Source organism: Andrographis paniculata, unplaced genomic scaffold, assembly GCF_009805555.1.
Source record: "Andrographis paniculata isolate CXL003 unplaced genomic scaffold, ASM980555v1 Contig63END, whole genome shotgun sequence".
In the NCBI taxonomy this organism is placed as follows: Eukaryota; Viridiplantae; Streptophyta; class Magnoliopsida; order Lamiales; family Acanthaceae; genus Andrographis; species Andrographis paniculata.
This window is the reverse complement of record NW_026137599.1, coordinates 85,001-103,037: the sequence shown is the minus strand read 5'-3', so window position 1 is coordinate 103,037 and position 18,037 is coordinate 85,001. Positions and strand designations below refer to the sequence as shown.

General features: G+C 36.1%; 2 protein-coding genes, 2 non-coding genes and 1 pseudogene across 4 annotated transcripts; 2 read left to right on the top strand and 3 right to left on the bottom strand.

Annotated features, from left to right (window-relative positions):
- Window positions 1-2,326: 2,326 nt before the first annotated feature.
- Window positions 2,327-2,400, bottom strand: TRNAW-CCA (transfer RNA tryptophan (anticodon CCA)). Its single transcript has one exon. It is a non-coding gene; the product is annotated as a tRNA-Trp (tRNA).
- A 153-nt stretch (window positions 2,401-2,553) lies between these two features.
- On the bottom strand, window positions 2,554-2,627 carry TRNAP-UGG (transfer RNA proline (anticodon UGG)). Its single transcript has one exon. It is a non-coding gene; the product is annotated as a tRNA-Pro (tRNA).
- Window positions 2,628-7,850: 5,223 nt separating this feature from the next.
- Window positions 7,851-9,968, top strand: LOC127261512 (photosystem II CP47 reaction center protein-like; annotated as a pseudogene).
- A 157-nt stretch (window positions 9,969-10,125) lies between these two features.
- Window positions 10,126-12,286, top strand: LOC127261520 (cytochrome b6-like). The gene is given in 3 exon segments (XM_051289822.1): window positions 10,126-10,719; window positions 11,458-11,596; window positions 11,599-12,286. Coding segments are annotated over 3 exon segments (645 nt in total). The 5' UTR covers window positions 10,126-10,713; the 3' UTR covers window positions 12,099-12,286.
- A 4,188-nt stretch (window positions 12,287-16,474) lies between these two features.
- On the bottom strand, window positions 16,475-17,079 carry LOC127261483 (50S ribosomal protein L14, chloroplastic-like). Its single transcript, XM_051289802.1, has 2 exons — window positions 17,002-17,079; window positions 16,475-16,777 (listed from the first exon to the last, which is right to left on the bottom strand). Exons 1-2 carry the CDS (start codon window positions 17,077-17,079, stop codon window positions 16,475-16,477), a joined length of 381 nt encoding a protein of 126 aa, XP_051145759.1.
- Between the last annotated feature and the right edge of the window lie 958 nt (window positions 17,080-18,037).

The window sequence follows — 18,037 nt, the reverse complement described above, 5'->3', positions numbered from 1 at the left end:
AACCCATACATACTCTCAAGATCAAGGAAGAGATGTTCTGAATCAATGAATGAAGTTTATTTTTCAAAAGCATTATCAGAAAAAATGGAATGGAGTTTTGTGAAACAGCAGAAAACGAAACCCACTTTGTCATTTAGACAAAAAAAGACTCTGATTCTTAAGAACCCAACGGTCCCTTTCCCCTCGAATCAGACAAAGAAAGAAGGGAATCCCGTTGAGTTCCTACGTCTACAACTCAATCCATCCGATTACTACAGGGATGAACCTAATCCGGAATATGAACCATAAAAGAAAATACCTATTAAACCGATCACAAGAATACCAGTTACAGTACCTATTATCCAAAGAGGAATCCTTCCAGTAGTATCGGCCATTTCCTCCACTTCCCCCCAATTTCATTAAGTGGTCATGCTAGAGACATAAACAGTCATGGATAATTATGAGATGAGATCCTTCCGAACGGGCTAAGAGAATGCCTAGAGTTTTGATTTTTTCTTTCGTTTTCTTAATTGAAGAAATATTCGAAAATAAAACAGCAAGTACAAAAATAAGTAATAACCCCCAGTAGAGACTGGTACGATTCAATTCAACATTTTGTTCGTTCGGGTTTGATTGTGTCATAGCTCTATAAATTCGGAATTAGGTTTATCGTTGGATGAATTGCATTGCTGATATTGACCCCAAAAAAAAGACGGTTGGTACAGCTAGTCCGTGAACAGCCAACCATCGTACTGTAAAAATTGGATAGGTTCGATCTATAGTCATTTGATTAGGACCTCCTAAAACGATCTACTAAATTCATCGAGTTGTTCCAAAGAATCAAAACGTCCAGTTATTAATGGAATTCCTTGTCGGCTCTCTGTGAAATATTCGTTTGGCCGAGGGCTTCCAAATACATCGTAAGCTAAACCCGTACTGACGAATAACCAACCCGCAATAAATAGGGAAGGTATCGTAATGCTATGAATGACCCAATATCGAATACTGGTAATAATATCAGCAAAAGAACGTTCTCCTGTGCTTCCAGACATGCTCAGCTCCACATATTTTTGTACAGTCAAAGGGGGGATCGTAAAAGATGAGATCAGTAAAAGGCAATCACTGAAATTGGATCTTTGTAGGATCGTCAATATTGCACCGAGGGCATCTTTCGAATATACCGAATCAGTATAACTATCCTTCTTTCGACACAGCAACGCAATTTGAATCAGTATCGAAAAGAAGTGCTAAATTAATGTATTTCTTCCTTTCCTTTATCTGTTCAGGTAAAATGATGCTATATTTAATACAAAATTCTTACAATGAAAGAGATTATCATCTTTCTACAATTTAAGGAATTGGTGAATCTTCCAGTAACAAATATGAGTAGTAAATCCTATTCGATGAAAGAAAGCGAAAAAAGAATCAAAAAATCGGAATCAATACTTGTAATGAATTGGATCTCAATCCAAATCTTGATTTAGCTGCAAGAATGAGACTTTTTAAAAATATGAAAATAAAAAATGGAAAATAGTATTCCATAATAATTCAAAAAGAGTTTCATTTTTGAATGAAGTTACACGATTCAGTTCGTATTATTGGTTTATGTTCAACGACTCGGTTGATAGGAATTACTAGATGGCTAGATCATAGAAATGATGAATCAGTTTCGTTTTATATGCCTGTCACTTTCTCTTTGTTCGTGCCATCTAGAATGATAGATAAATCACAAAATTTCAATTGAAATTAGTTGTTCAATTTATATTTTTGTATATCCTCCTATGTCAAAAAAAAGGAAACTCAGGTAAATGCTTTAGAAATCTATGTATAGAAATACCACATTTCAGTTAGCCCCCCCTCATGCTTACTATAACCAGTTATTTCGGTTTTCTACTAGTAGCTTTAACTATAACTTCAGTTCTATTTATTGGTCTGAGCAAGATACGACTTATTTAAAATTTCTCTTTGAAAGAAAGAATTCAGAAAGGAAATCTTTCTGTGAGATTCCGTATATTCTACATCAAGTCAATTTTCAATTCTTGGTCGTTGAGATTTATGTCAATTCTGATTAATATTTAATTATAGATATTTCCTCTTTTTTTCTCCTTTTCATAAAATTGAAATGATTGAAGTTCTTTTATTTGGAATCGTGTTAGGTCTAATTCCTATTACTTTGGCTGGATTATTCGTAACTGCATATTTACAATACAGGCGCGGTGATCAGTTGGATCTTTGATTAATTAAGATTTCTTTTTTTGACTTTTGACTGACCCCCTCTTTCTTTAATGTCAATGCTATACAAGTGATTGAATCCACTTCAGTCTAATTTTATTTACGAAGAAAAAATCACGCTCTGTAGGATTTGAACCTACGACATCGGGTTTTGGAGACCCACGTTCTACCGAACTGAACTAAGAGCGCTTTCTTATCAGAACTGTAAAGAAAAAAAGATTCTGTTTCGAACCCGAATCCATTTGATTTTGTATGCATATATTCTATAGTTCTATAATTCCGTGCAATTGGAATCGATCTCAATTGATTCCTTGTTACTGGTTAAAGGGGACAGTAATTAGGTAGGGATGACAGGATTTGAACCCGTGACATTTTGTACCCAAAACAAACGCGCTACCAAGCTGCGCCACATCCCTTGAATCGTTCTATAGTATGATTGTAGAGAATTCCTGTCTTGTTTTCTACATGCCTATTTCCTCCATTGAGAAACACAATTGTTCGGCCCATTTCGTCTTTTTTGTCTCATTTAACTTAGAATAATAAGAAAGGGAAAACCTTATGGATCCTTTTTCAATTTGAATTAGGGATTCTGTGTACAACTCTAAGTGGCTCTTAACCACATATGCATCTGATCATATATGCATTATCTTTATGTATTTAAAAAAAGGAGGTTTTTCAATGCGATATCTAAAAACATATCTCTCCGTGGCTCCAGTACTAAGTACGCTATGGTTCGGGGCTTTAGCAGGTCTATTGATAGAGATTAATCGTTTTTTTCCGGATGCGCTGACATTCCCTTTTTTTCATTCTAGTTATTGACGTCGGAAGGAATGAACAAGATTAGAGATACAATCAACTATCTGTGACTAATTTATCCTCCCTTTTCTCTTTTTTTCCCTTTTTTCGAATTTTGAAAATTAAGGGACGAAAGAGAAAGCATAAAAGTGAATTCAACGTCTGCGAGACTTGGGTTCAAATTCGAATTAAATGAATAGTAATAATACACTAATACTAATAGAGACGTGTGGATAGAATGCGGGTCTAGAGCAAGAATACAAGATCTTTAAGGGAAATATTGTTCTTCGGGTTGAAATGGAGTTTCAAAATCATTGTCTTACTTATTCTTATTATTTACTATGGCTTTGCTTTGATTTATTAGAACTTTATTGATTTTTATCTTTTCAAGTTTGATTGAAAATTAGTAACTTCTATTTTTTCCTTCCTTTCTTTTTCTTTATTTCGAATCAAATATAGAAGAGCTGAGTAAATCAAAAATACAAAGGAGATTCATGGCCAAGAAGAAAGATGCGCGAGGAACGGTGATTTTGGAATGTAACGGTTGTATCCGAAACGGTGTTAAGAAGGTATCAACAGGCATTTCCAGATATATTACTCAAAAGAACCGACACAATACGCCTAATCAATTAGAATTGAGAAAATCTGTCCCTATTGTTACAAACACACGATTCATAGGGAAATAAAGAAATAGATCGAATCTTAGTTTTGAAATCTTAGTCTTGAAAGGGTAAAAATGACATTATATAGAACAACATAGAGCTCGAAATAGAACATATTTTACTAATAAAAAATCCTATTGTGGGTGAAAATGACAATTAAGAAATAGGATTTTTAGGATAAGAAATAAACTAAACAAACAAACCATGGATAAATCTAAGCGGCCTTTTCTGAAATCCAAGCGATCTTTTCGTAGGCGTTTGCCCCCGATTCAATCGGGGGATCGAATTGATTATAGAAACATGAATTTAATTAGTCGATTTATTAGTGAACAAGGAAAGATATTATCTAGACGATTGAATAGATTGACCTTGAAACAACAACGATTAATTACTATTGCTATAAAGCAAGCTCGTATTTTATCTTTGTTACCTTTTCTCAACAATGAGAAACAATTTGAAAGAACCGAGTCGACCGCTAGAACTACTGGTCTTAGAACCAGAAAAAAATAGGTTTATTCTTTGTTCACTTGAATCAGAATTCCAATCCGAACTCAAACATGGATTGGTTTTTTGTTCGACACAAATTTGAGAAGCCAGATTTTATTATCATGTCTGTCATAAGAAAAAAAAAAACGAAAAAAAAAAAGAGTTTTTTTTATTGAACGTGTTCATTCATTTTCACTACTTTAGCCTATTTTCTCATAGTCATTTCGACTCCACCTTCCCGGAGTTCATTCTCCGGGGAACTCCATTTAACTTATTCTGGTGTATTCGTTCCAATCTACTTCTTTTCTGATTTCATTGGAAATCATATAAAGACACTTTCTATTTGATATAGCTATTTGGGCTAGTATTTTACGATTAAGAAGCAACTGTCTTTTGTATAGATCATGTACTAATTTACTATAACTAGAGGATATTCCTCGTTCTCGAATTAATGCGTTTATTCGAGTGATCCACAAACGACGAAAATTTCTTTTTTGCTTATTCTTGTCCCGATGAGCCGAAACCAAAGCTCGTATTTTCTGTTGAGTAATAGTTCGAGTCAGTCTTGAATGAGCCCCTCGAAAGCTTGAGGCAAAGAAACGAATTTTTGTTCTGCGTCTCCGAGCTATATATCCGCGTTTAATTCTGGTCATTACATAAATAAAACTTTGACAAATAACTAATTGATTTCTTTTCTTTCAGTTATTCTTTTCCACGCCCTGGTCTATTAATAACCAAACGGATTTTTCCAATGTATAAAATCAAAATCCCAATGGCTTTGGCTACTATAACCTTCCAGACCACGATTTTTTAGGTATTTTACTGCGAAATACGAAAGAAAAAATAAGGAACTATCCTTTGAAGGTTTCCAAATAGAGTAATAAAAAAGAATCGGAAGGGGGTTCAATCGTTTCGATGGTTACTCTTAAACGGTGAGGTCTTCTCTATACATCGGAGCCTTTACTTCATTTAAGCAGGAATCAATGTTGCGGCGAACGTGCTAGGGCATAACCACACTCTTCGCGCTGCGGCCTACCCACGAATTATCCAGTAACAGGACCCTTTCAAACAATCAGAACCGACCTATACATAACGATATTTAATTAGGAAAGTTAGCTGGGGTAGCTGACCTTCGTAGTCCTTTCTTGACCGAGTGCAAACCTCAGTTTATGTTTTTTTTTTGTTTTTGAATTTCATAAGATTTCCTCCGCTTAATGGATACGTTTGCTATCAATGGAGAATTTTTCTTATCTGAAATCCGGTGATTGGATTTGCACCAACGGAAACCATAAACTTTAGACACAATAGAGGAATCGATTTGCTTATTTTTCGATAGTGAATAGAGTTCTTTCCTCTATTCTATCCTATTTACTGGTATTGATCATTCATCCCAACATACCGAAAATCGGTTTTCTTTCTTTTTTTTTTTCGTCAGCTCATAATCGAAACGAGTCGCACATACACCCCTAGTAACATGTTCCTCGACGCTGAGGACAGCCCCAAGAGCGGGGGATTTCGGGACATTTCGAATCGGCTGTCTTGTATTTCTAATAAGTTGTTTAATAGTAGGCATGTTGAATCATATACATAATGGGCAGGTTTTAGATAATCCTAACCGGTGATTCTAAATTATTTGTATTAAAAAAATATTAATAAATAGTAAACCCGGAGATAAAATATCAAATCCCGGATTTTCACAAAATCCCTTTTTTTGTCATTGAACTGCTACAAAATCAATAATTCCATAAGCTTGGGCTTCTGTTGCTGACATAAAAACGTCTCTTTCCATGTCTTCAGATACAACCCATAATGGTTTGCCCGTCCTTTGTACATAAACCCTTGTGATGGTTTCGCGTAGTTTCAGCAGTTCTTCCCGCTTCCAAGATAAATTCCCCCGTTTGCGCCTCATAAAAAGAACTAGCGGGTTGATGGATCATTACCCTGATGATAGAAGGGTTCTCTATCTGGTGTGATGAAACGAAGAGGAAATAAGGATAAAGAATAATAGGAAAAAAAGATCGAATTGAGCAACCGTACGGGCATCATCTTTTGTGCATTGCATACGGCTCTACAATCAAATTGACCCTTCAAATTCAAGAAATAGAAAAAATCTATCAGCTCCAAGCCCAAGCCCTAGATGGGTAAATGATCAAAACGCCGCCACCCTTTCCTTTCGTAGGGTTCAAAAATACTATGATGGCTCCGTTGCTTTCTATTTCAAAAATTTTTTTTTTGTCTTTGATTGAGCAATCCCAAAGTTTCTTTTTAATCCAACCAAAAAAGGAAAAATCTTGTTTTTTTTTTTCGCACTCTTTTTTATAGAACATAAATATTGTTAAGAGCCCTTCGGTGTGAAAACAAAAAGGTTTGTAACGCTGAATTGGCTTCCCAATAAATAAGAGAAAATGGGAAATACCTTTTATTTCATACTAATCTCTCGATACATAATTGAATCTTTTGAAAAAAAAAACAATACAAAAATTTTCCATATCGAATTCGAAGTGCCATGCTATTATTACTTAATATTCATATGGCGAAGGCATAGTTTTCTTTTTTCTCTCAAATCAAAAACCTCATTGGCGCCAAGCGTGAGGGAATGCGAAACGTTTGGTAATTGCTCCCCCAACCAGGAGCAAAGATCCCATTGACGCGGCTAGTCCCATGCATATTGTATGGACCTCTGGGCGCACAAACTGCATAGTATCATAAATAGCTAATCCATCTATTACCCACCCGCCAGGGGAGTTTATAAACAAATAGAAATCTTTGGCAGCATTCTCAAGACTGAAATATACCATAAGACCAATAAGTTGATTCGAGATCTCGCTATCAACTTCTTGGCCTAAAAAAAGGAATCTTTCTTGATAAAGTCGGTTGAGTGGGGTAAAATTGCATCCCCTAGGAACCGTACATGCACCTTTTGATGCATACGGTTCAAAAAAAAGAATCAATGTATAAATTCTAGTCCTCTTTCCTTTTTCCTATTCTTTTTAATAGCAGGTTTTTTCGAACTTCTACCGAAAGGGCTTTTTTTCAATAACGACGAGTTTTGACTTAGTTTCTTTCTTAGAATAGAAAAAAGTTAATAAACTTATTGAATTAACTTCTCATTGATGTATTGTTTCATCTCGAGATTCAATCCAAATCACGATGGTGTTTTCATGTTCCTGAATGGGCCTATTTCATTTTTTTAGGTTTATGCTCTACTCGGGTAAAGATCCGGCCGATTTCGATTTGCACATATAGGACAAATCTTCTCATCACCATTTCTTTTTGTTATGACTTTAGAAATAACAAACAGGAATCATTTATGATACACTAATTATAGATATGCTCCTAATTGGGTTTTTTTCTAAACGGAGCCTGGATACTTCATTTTTTAGTCCAACAAGAGCCAACCATAAATCATTCTAATTGATAATAAAACTATGAATTCCTCCAAACAATGCATCGAATTGCACTTCACACTCCAATTTTTGGATGATTCAATTTCTCTTTTTTGGCGAAATAGAGGCGGGGACGAGAACGGGGAAATACCATATGACCCAATCTATTTGACAAGTCCCACTATACGTCAACCCAAGATGCATCGTCATCTCCAGGAATTCGGAAGGGTACTTTTGGAACACCAATAGGCATGAATTGAAAAAAAAAGAACTAAATTTCACTTTGATGCGGAAACGTAATAATATGGTTTTATTGTCTCTATTTTCGAATATTGGCTTTATCATATTTTTTTATCCAAAGATTCAAAAATTCAGAAAGAAAGACAAAATCAATAAAGGAAAATTTTTACAAATAGGTTTTCCTAATGAGAAATTAAGGATAGACATATTTACTCATAGAAACTGGCATCAATCTCCCATTGCGTATTGGTACTTATCGAGTATAGAATAAATCTGCTTATCGTTGTTTCTACGAACAGAATTCTTCCATTATTAGGAACAGAAGTTAATAAATATTAACTTAACCCTTGTTAGTAAATAATCCACTGAAGAAGTGCAGTCTATAGGATAATCATAGTATTACAGTCTTTGCAATGCAATAAAGTTACGTAGTGTCTATTTTTCTTTGATAAGGGGGTATTTTCCATGGGTTTGCCTTGGTATCGTGTTCATACCGTTGTATTGAATGATCCCGGCCGGTTGCTTTCCGTTCATATAATGCATACAGCTCTGGTTGCTGGTTGGGCGGGTTCGATGGCTCTGTATGAATTAGCCGTTTTTGATCCTTCTGACCCTGTTCTTGATCCAATGTGGAGACAGGGTATGTTCGTTATACCCTTCATGACTCGTTTAGGAATAACCAATTCGTGGGGAGGTTGGAGTATCACAGGAGGGACTGTAACAAATCCGGGGATTTGGAGTGAGGAGGGTGTGTGGGGCAATATTTGTGTTTTCTGGCTTATGTTGGCATTGGCATTGGCTGTATTGGGATCTGGATTGAATCTAGAAATTTTTTGCGATGAACGTACAGGAAAACCTTCTTTGGATTTACCTAAGATCTTTGGAATTCATTTATTTCTCTCCGGGGTGGCTTGTTTTGGTTTTGGTGCATTTCATGTAACAGGCCTGTACGGTCCTGGAATCTGGGTGTCCGATCCTTATGGATTAACGGGAAAAGTACAACCTGTAAATCCGTTGTGGGGCGTGGAAGGTTTTGATCCTTTTGTTCCGGGAGGAATAGCTTCTCATCATATTGCAGCAGGTACATTGGGCATATTAGCGGGTCTATTCCATCTTAGCGTTCGACCGCCACAACGTCTATACAAAGGATTGCGCATGGGAAATATCGAAACCGTACTCTCCAGTAGTATCGCGGCTGTCTTTTTTGCAGCTTTTGTTGTTGCTGGAACTATGTGGTATGGTTCAGCAACTACCCCCATTGAATTATTTGGTCCTACTCGTTATCAATGGGATCAGGGTTACTTCCAGCAAGAGATCTATCGAAGAGTTAGCGTCGGGCTAGCAGAAAATCAAAGTTTATCAGAAGCCTGGTCGAAAATTCCTGAAAAATTAGCTTTTTTACGATTATATTGGCAATAATCCGGCAAAAGGAGGATTATTCAGGGCGGGTTCGATGGATAACGGGGATGGAATAGCGGTTGGATGGTTAGGGCACCCTATTTTTAGGGATAAAGAAGGGCGTGAGCTTTTTGTACGTCGTATGCCTACTTTTTTCGAAACATTTCCAGTCGTTTTAGTAGATGGCGACGGAATTGTTAGAGCCGATGTCCCCTTTCGAAGAGCAGAATCGAAGTATAGTGTTGAACAGGTGGGTGTAACCGTTGAGTTCTATGGTGGCGAACTCAATGGAGTCACTTATAGTGATCCTGCTACCGTCAAGAAATATGCTAGACGTGCTCAATTGGGTGAAATTTTTGAATTAGATCGGGCGACTTTGAAATCCGATGGTGTTTTTCGTAGCAGTCCAAGGGGTTGGTTTACTTTTGGACATGCTTCGTTTGCTTTGCTTTTTTTTTCTTCGGACACATTTGGCATGGTGCTAGAACTTTGTTCAGAGATGTTTTTGCTGGTATTGACCCAGATTTGGATGCTCAAGTAGAGTTTGGAGCATTTCAAAAAATTGGGGATCCAACTACAAGAAGACAGGCAGTTTGATACAAGACCGCTTTGGTATCTCTTTCGCCTCTATTTTTTGGTTTTGCAAGGAATTTTCGATAGAGTATCGGAGTGAATTTGAATCGCTGCTTTTGAACTCTTGCTCTTTCGAGATGATTACCAAAAAGAATAAAAAAAAAAAGAAAAAACAAACAGGTAGGGAAGCTATAATTGTAAATCACAATCGAATCTATGGAAGCTTTGGTTTATACATTCCTTTTAGTCTCGACTCTAGGAATAATTTTTTTGCTATCTTTTTTCGAGAACCACCTAAAGTTCCAACTAAAAAGCTGAAATGATTTTTCATTATCTCAATTGAAGTAATGAGCCCCCCCGGGGGGGCTCATTACTTCAACTAGTCCCCATGTTCCTCGAATGGATCTCTTAGTTGTTGAGAAGGTTGCCCAAAAGCGGTATATAAGGCATACCCGGTAAAACTGACAAGTAAACCAGATATAAAGATGGCGACTAGGGTTGCTGTTTCCACTATGATTCTATCATTTCAAGATCCGTTAGGATTTCTCATAAGATTGTTTATTTACAACGGAATGGTATACAAAGTCAACAGATCTCAATGAATACAATAGAATTTATGGCTACACAAACTGTTGAGAACAGTTCTAGATCGGGCCCAAGACGAACTACTGTAGGGAGTTTATTAAAACCATTGAATTCGGAATATGGTAAAGTAGCTCCAGGTTGGGGAACGACCCCTTTGATGGGAGTCGCAATGGCTCTATTTGCGGTATTTCTATCTATTATTTTGGAGATTTATAATTCGTCTGTTTTATTGGATGGAATTTCAATGAATTAAATCTCTAAGAACCACAAAGTTTTCATTTTGGAACCAAAAAAAAATCAGTTAGAACTTGGATTTATGGCCTATTCTATTTTGGTAGTTCGATCGTGGAATTTCTTTCTTTCTGTATTTCCGGAATATGAGTGTGTGACTTGTTCTAATTGATTCTATTGATAGTACAGAGACTAGGTCTGTCACCTTGATAGAGATGGTTCTACTTCGTCGGATATTTCTTCAAGTATCTGGAACACAAACTATAATGAACTAGATTAAGAAATATTTGAACTATGATTCATACTTAATATTCGACCTCGTGTCCGACAGACACCAAAAAATTTCAAACTGTTTGAAAAAAAGAAAATCTTTCTTTTTTTAGTCTAATTCATGAAATATGTGATAGTCCAATGGCTCTTACTCAAGGAATCCTTGGCTTAGCTTATGATTTTTTATTGAATCATCGTGGTTCTAGTATGAATCTGAGGTTTTAATCAATCCATAGGGTCTTAACAAGAGAATTCCTATCAATTCAATAATAAAGAAAGAAAAAAGACACAGTAGAAACAAAAAAATGAAAGAAAAAGAAATAGGCAAAGAGAGGATTCAAGAGGCCTGTAAGGATTAAACAAATAAAATGGAGCCAACTTGATATTTTAGTATTATCACCGTAAAGAAGAGCTTTTGGATTTCTTTCGTGCATTTAGAAAAGATTGAATCGTAGATTAAGAAATTTCAAACTTTCTATTGCATAACTTTTTCTATTGCATAACTTTCTAGTCCATATCTGACTCTTTTTTTTTCTTTTGAATTTGGGTGTTTTTTTTGAGCTGTACGAGATGAAAGTCTCATATACGGTTCTAAGAGGGGGATTTTGACCTATCTCAATAAAGTCTATGATTGGTTCGAAGAACGCCTCGAGATTCAGTCAATTGCGGATGATATAACTAGTAAATATGTTCCTCCCCATGTCAATATATTTTATTGTTTAGGGGGAATTACGCTTACTTGTTTTTTAGTACAAGTAGCTACGGGTTTGCTATGACTTTTTACTATCGTCCGACTGTTACTGAAGCTTTTGCCTCTGTTCAATACATAATGACGGAAGCTAACTTTGGTTGGTTAATCCGATCAGTTCATCGATGGTCGGCAAGTATGATGGTCCTGATGATGATTCTACATGTTTTTCGTGTATATCTCACCGGTGGATTTAAAAAACCCCGCGAATTAACTTGGGTTACGGGTGTGGTTCTGGCAGTATTGACCGCATCTTTTGGCGTAACTGGTTATTCCTTGCCTCGGGACCAAATTGGTTATTGGGCAGTGAAAATTGTAACAGGTGTACCTGAGGCTATTCCTGGAATAGGATCACCTTTGGTAGAATTATTGCGCGGAAGTGCTAGTGTGGGACAATCCACCTTGACTCGTTTTTATAGTTTACACACTTTTGTATTGCCGCTTCTTACTGCTGTATTTATGTTAATGCACTTTCTAATGATACGTAAGCAAGGTATTTCTGGTCCTTTATAGAGAAGATATCTAATAGATATTTGGAATCAATCATTTATCACTTAGAGGAGAAATAATAGGATTTTATTGCTACAAGTATGGATTATTGAAAAGAATAAGACATGGATTTGGATGTTTCCCTTCAACGAATCAAAATACTATTGCGCAGTTGAAGAGAATTCTCCGAAGAGAAAATGGATTATGGGAGTGTGTGACTTGAACTATTGATTGATCTGTGTAGATAGATGTCTGCCGCATTGCAATTCACATCAAAATGTGTCTTTGTTCCAACCACCATGTAACCCTTAATACAGAAGATAGGCTGATTCGCTTAAAGAGAATCTTTTCTATGATCAGGTCCGAATCGTGTTGTACATGAGCAGGCTCCGTAAAATCTAGTATAGTTAAGTCAACTAGATAAAGATTCTGCTTTATCTAGTTCACTTACTGAATTTCCTACTTAAATACTTAAAATGCAATAGTGTGAAGATGCATTCATTTCCTCTGCATTGATATCATCGATAATACTATCGGAGTGAAAGAAGAGATCTAAAGAAAAATATAGGCTAGACTAAATTAGTAACAAGTAAACCTTTTCTATGTGTATCTCCAGCTATTTTTGAGATAACATAGTAATCGTAAAGTTTGAGACGACCCAGAAAGCACTTGATCATATCATGATCAACTTTGTAAGCCTACTTGGGTATTGAGTATTTACTTAGCTTAGAACCGAATTCTTTGTAATAGATAGTTTCCATTTGGAAAAAGAGTCCAATTTTTCTTACATTGAATCATTCACATATGTGTAGATATATGCAACACATAGATTTTTTATGAATTCATTTGGTTCTGTTGAGTCTTGCTTGAGCCGGATGATAAAAATTATCATGTCCGGTTCCTTCGGGGGATGCATCTCTAAGAATTCACCTATCCCAATAACAAAAAACCTGATTTGAATGATCCTGTATTAAGAGCTAAATTGGCTAAAGGTATGGGTCATAATTATTATGGAGAACCTGCATGGCCCAATGATCTTTTATATATTTTTCCGGTAGTAATTCTAGGTACTATTGCATGTAACGTAGGTTTAGCGGTTCTAGAACCATCAATGATTGGTGAACCGGCAGATCCATTTGCAACTCCTTTGGAAATATTACCGGAATGGTATTTCTTTCCCCGTATTTCAAATACTTCGTACGGTGCCCAATAATTATTGGGTGTTCTTTTAATGGTTTCAGTGCCTGCGGGATTATTAACGGTACCTTTTTTAGAGAATGTTAATAAGTTCCAAAATCCATTTCGTCGTCCAGTAGCGACAACCATCTTTTTGATTGGTACCGCAGTCGCTCTTTGGTTGGGTATTGGTGCAACATTACCCATTGATAAATCTCTAACTTTAGGTCTTTTTTAATTTGATTCAATTGTGAAATAACATGACGTGTGTATCTAGGGAATAATCGCTTCAAAGTGAATTATCCCTAGATACATCTATTCAATAAAATTCTGAATCTCTTTCGAATAGATGAATTGTACTACAGATTCAAAACCTATTTGAATCTTAATTCAAAATAGACGAAAAAGATTCAATAGATTTCAAACCTCTTTTTTGGTAAATCAATTGCGAAATGTTTTTCTACAATGCCTAATATCTTTTTTACATCGTCTAGGCAAAAATGTTCAATTTTCCTAAGCTCTTCTTGACTCTTATTCAAAAGGTCCGATAATGTATATATATTGGACCTTTTCAGGCAATTATAGACTCTGGGAGAAAATTCGGATTGATCAATAAAAATCGATTTTACTGCTATTTTTTTTTTGTTTTTTCTGAGTTTATTCAATTTATCGTGAAAAGAAAAAGGGGATAAAGGAACCATGTCTTGATTGTTCTCTAAAGGTACGTTTTCTTCTTCCTTTTTAAAAAAGGAACTAAATAAATCAATTAAATTCCGAGAGGCTTCATGAAGTGCTTCTTTCGGGGTTAAACTCCCATTTGTCCATATTTCGAGAAAGAGTATTTCTTGTTTTTGATTCCCATTCCCATACGAATGAATACTATGATTCACATTTCGAACAGGCATGAATACAGCATCTATAGGATAACTTCCATCTTTCAAGTTATGCGGCATTTTTCGAAGATAGCCGCGATTTCTCTGGATTTTTAATCCAATACACAAACTAATTGGTTCTGTCAAGCTAGCTATATGTTGTGTATTGTCGACGATTTCTACATAAGGCGGTACGATGATATCTTGAGCAGTTACATATCCAGGACCCCTGACAGAAATATACGCGTCACAAGTTCCATATAGATTACTTCTCAATACAATTTCTTTCAAATTTATGAAAATTTCATGAATCGATTCTTGAATACCCATTATAGTACAGTATTCATGGGGGACATTCTCAGATTTTACACGTGTGATACATGTTCCTTCTATTTCTCCCAGCAAAGCTCTTCGAATCCCAATGCCGATTGTGTCGGCTTGTCCTTTCATAAGGGGAGATAGAATAAAGCGCCCATAATAAAGGCGTTTACTATCTGTTCTCGATTCAACACACTTCCAATGTAGTGTCCGAGTAGATACTGTTACTTTCTCTCGAACCATAGTATTATTATTTTATTTTATTGAATTATTTCTCTTGTTTCTCTTGAAATTTATTCACTGTTCATTTCTACACACGTCTTTTTTTCGGGGGTCTACAGCCATTATGTGGCATAGGGGTTACATCTCGTATAAAAGTTAATAGTATACCACTTCGACAAATAGCTCGTAATGCCGCGTCTCTTCCGAGACCGGGGCCTTTTATCATGACTTCTGCTCGTTGCATACCTTGATCGACTACTGTACGAATAGCATTTGCTGCCGCTGTTTGGGCGGCAAAGGGTGTCCCTCTTCTCGTACCCTTCAATCCACAAGTACCGGGCCGAGGACCAGGAGACTACCCGACCCCGTACATCTGTAACCGTTACAATTGTGTTATTGAAACTTGCTTGAACATGAATAACTCCCTTTGGGATTCTACGTGCACTCTTACGTGAACCAATACGTACATTCCTACGCGAACCGGTTCTCGGTATAGCTTTTGCCATATTGTATCATCTCATAAATATGAGTCAGAAATATATGGATATATCCATTTCATGTCAAAAGAGATTCTTTATTTGTATATTGAGTCCTTTAGCAAGTCGGATTATCCTTGTCTTTGTTTATGTCTCGGGTTGGAACAAATTAGTCTAATGCGACCCCGCCTGCGAATTAGTCGACATTTTTCACAAATTTTACGAACAGAAGCTCTTATTTTCATAGTTTTTATTCCTTATCTTATATCTTAATTCCGAATTTACTTTTTGGTAGAAAAGAAGTTTCTTGAAATTTTTCATCTAGAATCGTAGTGAATAAAAACCACCTAATCTTTCGAATCCTTGTTTCGGAGTCGATAAATTATACGTCCTCTGGTTGAATCATAACGACTTACTTCAATTTTGACTTTATCTCCCGGCAGTATCCGTATAAAACTACGTCGGATCTTCCCTGAAACATAACCTAGAACCAGATCTTCATTATCTAACCGAACCCGGAACATGCCATTGGGAAGTGATTCAGTAATTAAACCCTCATGAATCCATTTTTGTTCTTTCATTCCAGGTAAAGACCCCCTGAAGTATCAACTAATGGTGAAGAAAGGATATTAGGCAACTGATCCTCTTTCTTTTTTTTACAAATAGGAAGAGGTTTCGGATTCCATTTCGATAGTAAAAGGATTACCATACGGAACACAAAATTCTCTCCGCCGATTCCTTGTAGTCGAGCCTCCCGGTCTGTCATTATGCCTCGAGAAGTAGAAAGAATTAGAATTCCCATCCCACCCAAAATTCTAGGAATTTGTTGAGAGTTGGAATAGATTCGTAGACCCGGTCGGCTAATCCGTTTTAAATTTAAAAATTTTCTATAGGGTCTTTTCCTATTTCTTCTATGTCCCAGGGTTAAAACCAAAAAATAGTTGTCTTTTCTCTCTGTTTTCGGACGTTTTCGATAAAACCTTCTCGGAAAAGGATTTTAACAATATTTTTGGTAATATTAGTAGATGCTATGCGAACAACTCTTTTTCTATCCATATCGGCATTTCGTATCGAGGTTATTATCTCAGCAATAGTGTCTCTACCCATGATGAACTAAGATGATTGTTGCTTTCAAATTGGATATAATCAACATGTTTTTTTGTTTTTATTGGTTTCGAAGTATGAATTTTGCAAGGTGTATGACGTGAGACACAATACTACGAATTAATTTCGTTATTAATTTATTTCTGTCAAATAAATCAAAGATATCACGATCTTATTTTATTTTATAATACCTCGGGAGCTAATGAAATTATTTTAGTAAAATTTAATTGTCTTAATTCCCGGGGAATTGCGCCAAAATTCGAGTTCCCCTTGGATTTCCTTCTTGATCAATTACAACTGCAGCATTGTCATCATATCGTATTATCATACCGCTGTCACGTTTAAGTTCTTTACAGGTACGAACAATCACAGCTCTGACTACCTCGGATTTTTCTAGGAGCATATTTGGTACTGCTTCTTTGATCACGGCAACAATAACGTCACCAATATGAGCATATCGACGATTACTAGCTCCTATGATTCGAATACACATCAATTCTCGAGCTCCGCTGTTATCCGCTACATTCAAATGGGTCTGAGGTTGAATCATATCAAGTTTTTGCTCTATTCTTTCAATGCAAAAGATGAAAAAACTAAAAGAGATATTGGTTGTCCAAAAAAGAAACCTGCAATTTTGTTTCATTCCCAAAACTCATTTCTGTCGGTTCTACATTTTTAGACCGAAATAACAAATTGAGTTCGTATAGGCATTTTGGATGCGGCTATTAAAATAGCCCTTCTAGCAATAGTTTCACTTACTCCACCCATCTCATAGAGTATTTTCCCTGGTTTAACAACAGCTACCCAATATTCCGGGTATCCTTTCCCAGAACCCATACGTGTTTCAGCGGGTCTTACTGTAACTGGTTTGTCTGGAAATATACGCACCCATATTTTTCCACCACGGCGTGCATTTCGTGTCATTGCTCGTCGACCCGCTTCGATTTGTCTAGATGTGATCCAAGCGGGTTCAAGTGCCTGAAGAGCATATTTCCCGAAACAAATATGATTACCTCTATATGATATTCCTTTATTCTTCCTCTATGTTGTTTACGGAATCTAGTTCTTTTGGGGTTATAGTTGATAGTTGGTTCGGAATTCCATCTCTACTACAGAACTGGACATGAGAGTTTCTTCTCATTCAGCTCCTCGCGAATAGAAAGGATTCAAAATTCAATTTCAATTAATTTGAACAGATATTCGCACATTTTCCTAAAATATTTTCAAAATCAAAATAATAATTTTTTCGAACCTTCTAATAAATCTTTAGTTTCTTTTGTCCTTCTACCAAGTCAAAGAAAAAAGCTTTCGCGGGCGAATATTTCCTTTTGTAATCTCTATATTCAGTCGTAGCGCTTCTTCGTGACTTCTCAGATTTCTTTTTGGTTCATTTCGCCATCCCTACTAGTGAATGAGTAAGATTTGTTTGTTCAATAAATTTTTTTTTCGGTCACAGGTCTCATCGTTCCCACCGCTTCGTACTTAAATGGTTAGGTCAGAATTCTACAACGGAGCTCATAACACAATTTATTTTTGAGTCAACTTCTCTTAGTCTTTATTGGCTCCAAGCCCTTAATTTTCTTCGTAAAAAACACTTTTTTCTTATATTATATTAAGAAGGATTCATTTAATATTTAATTATTAATCTATTTAGTATTGATGCTTTATTACACTGTCTTTTATGAGATGTTTCATAGACCTTACATATTGGAATTCTATATCCGAGATATTTTTTCTCTCTTTCTCTCATCCTTCCATTTATCCGCCCCTTTCTTTTGGATTTTGCTTCAAACTG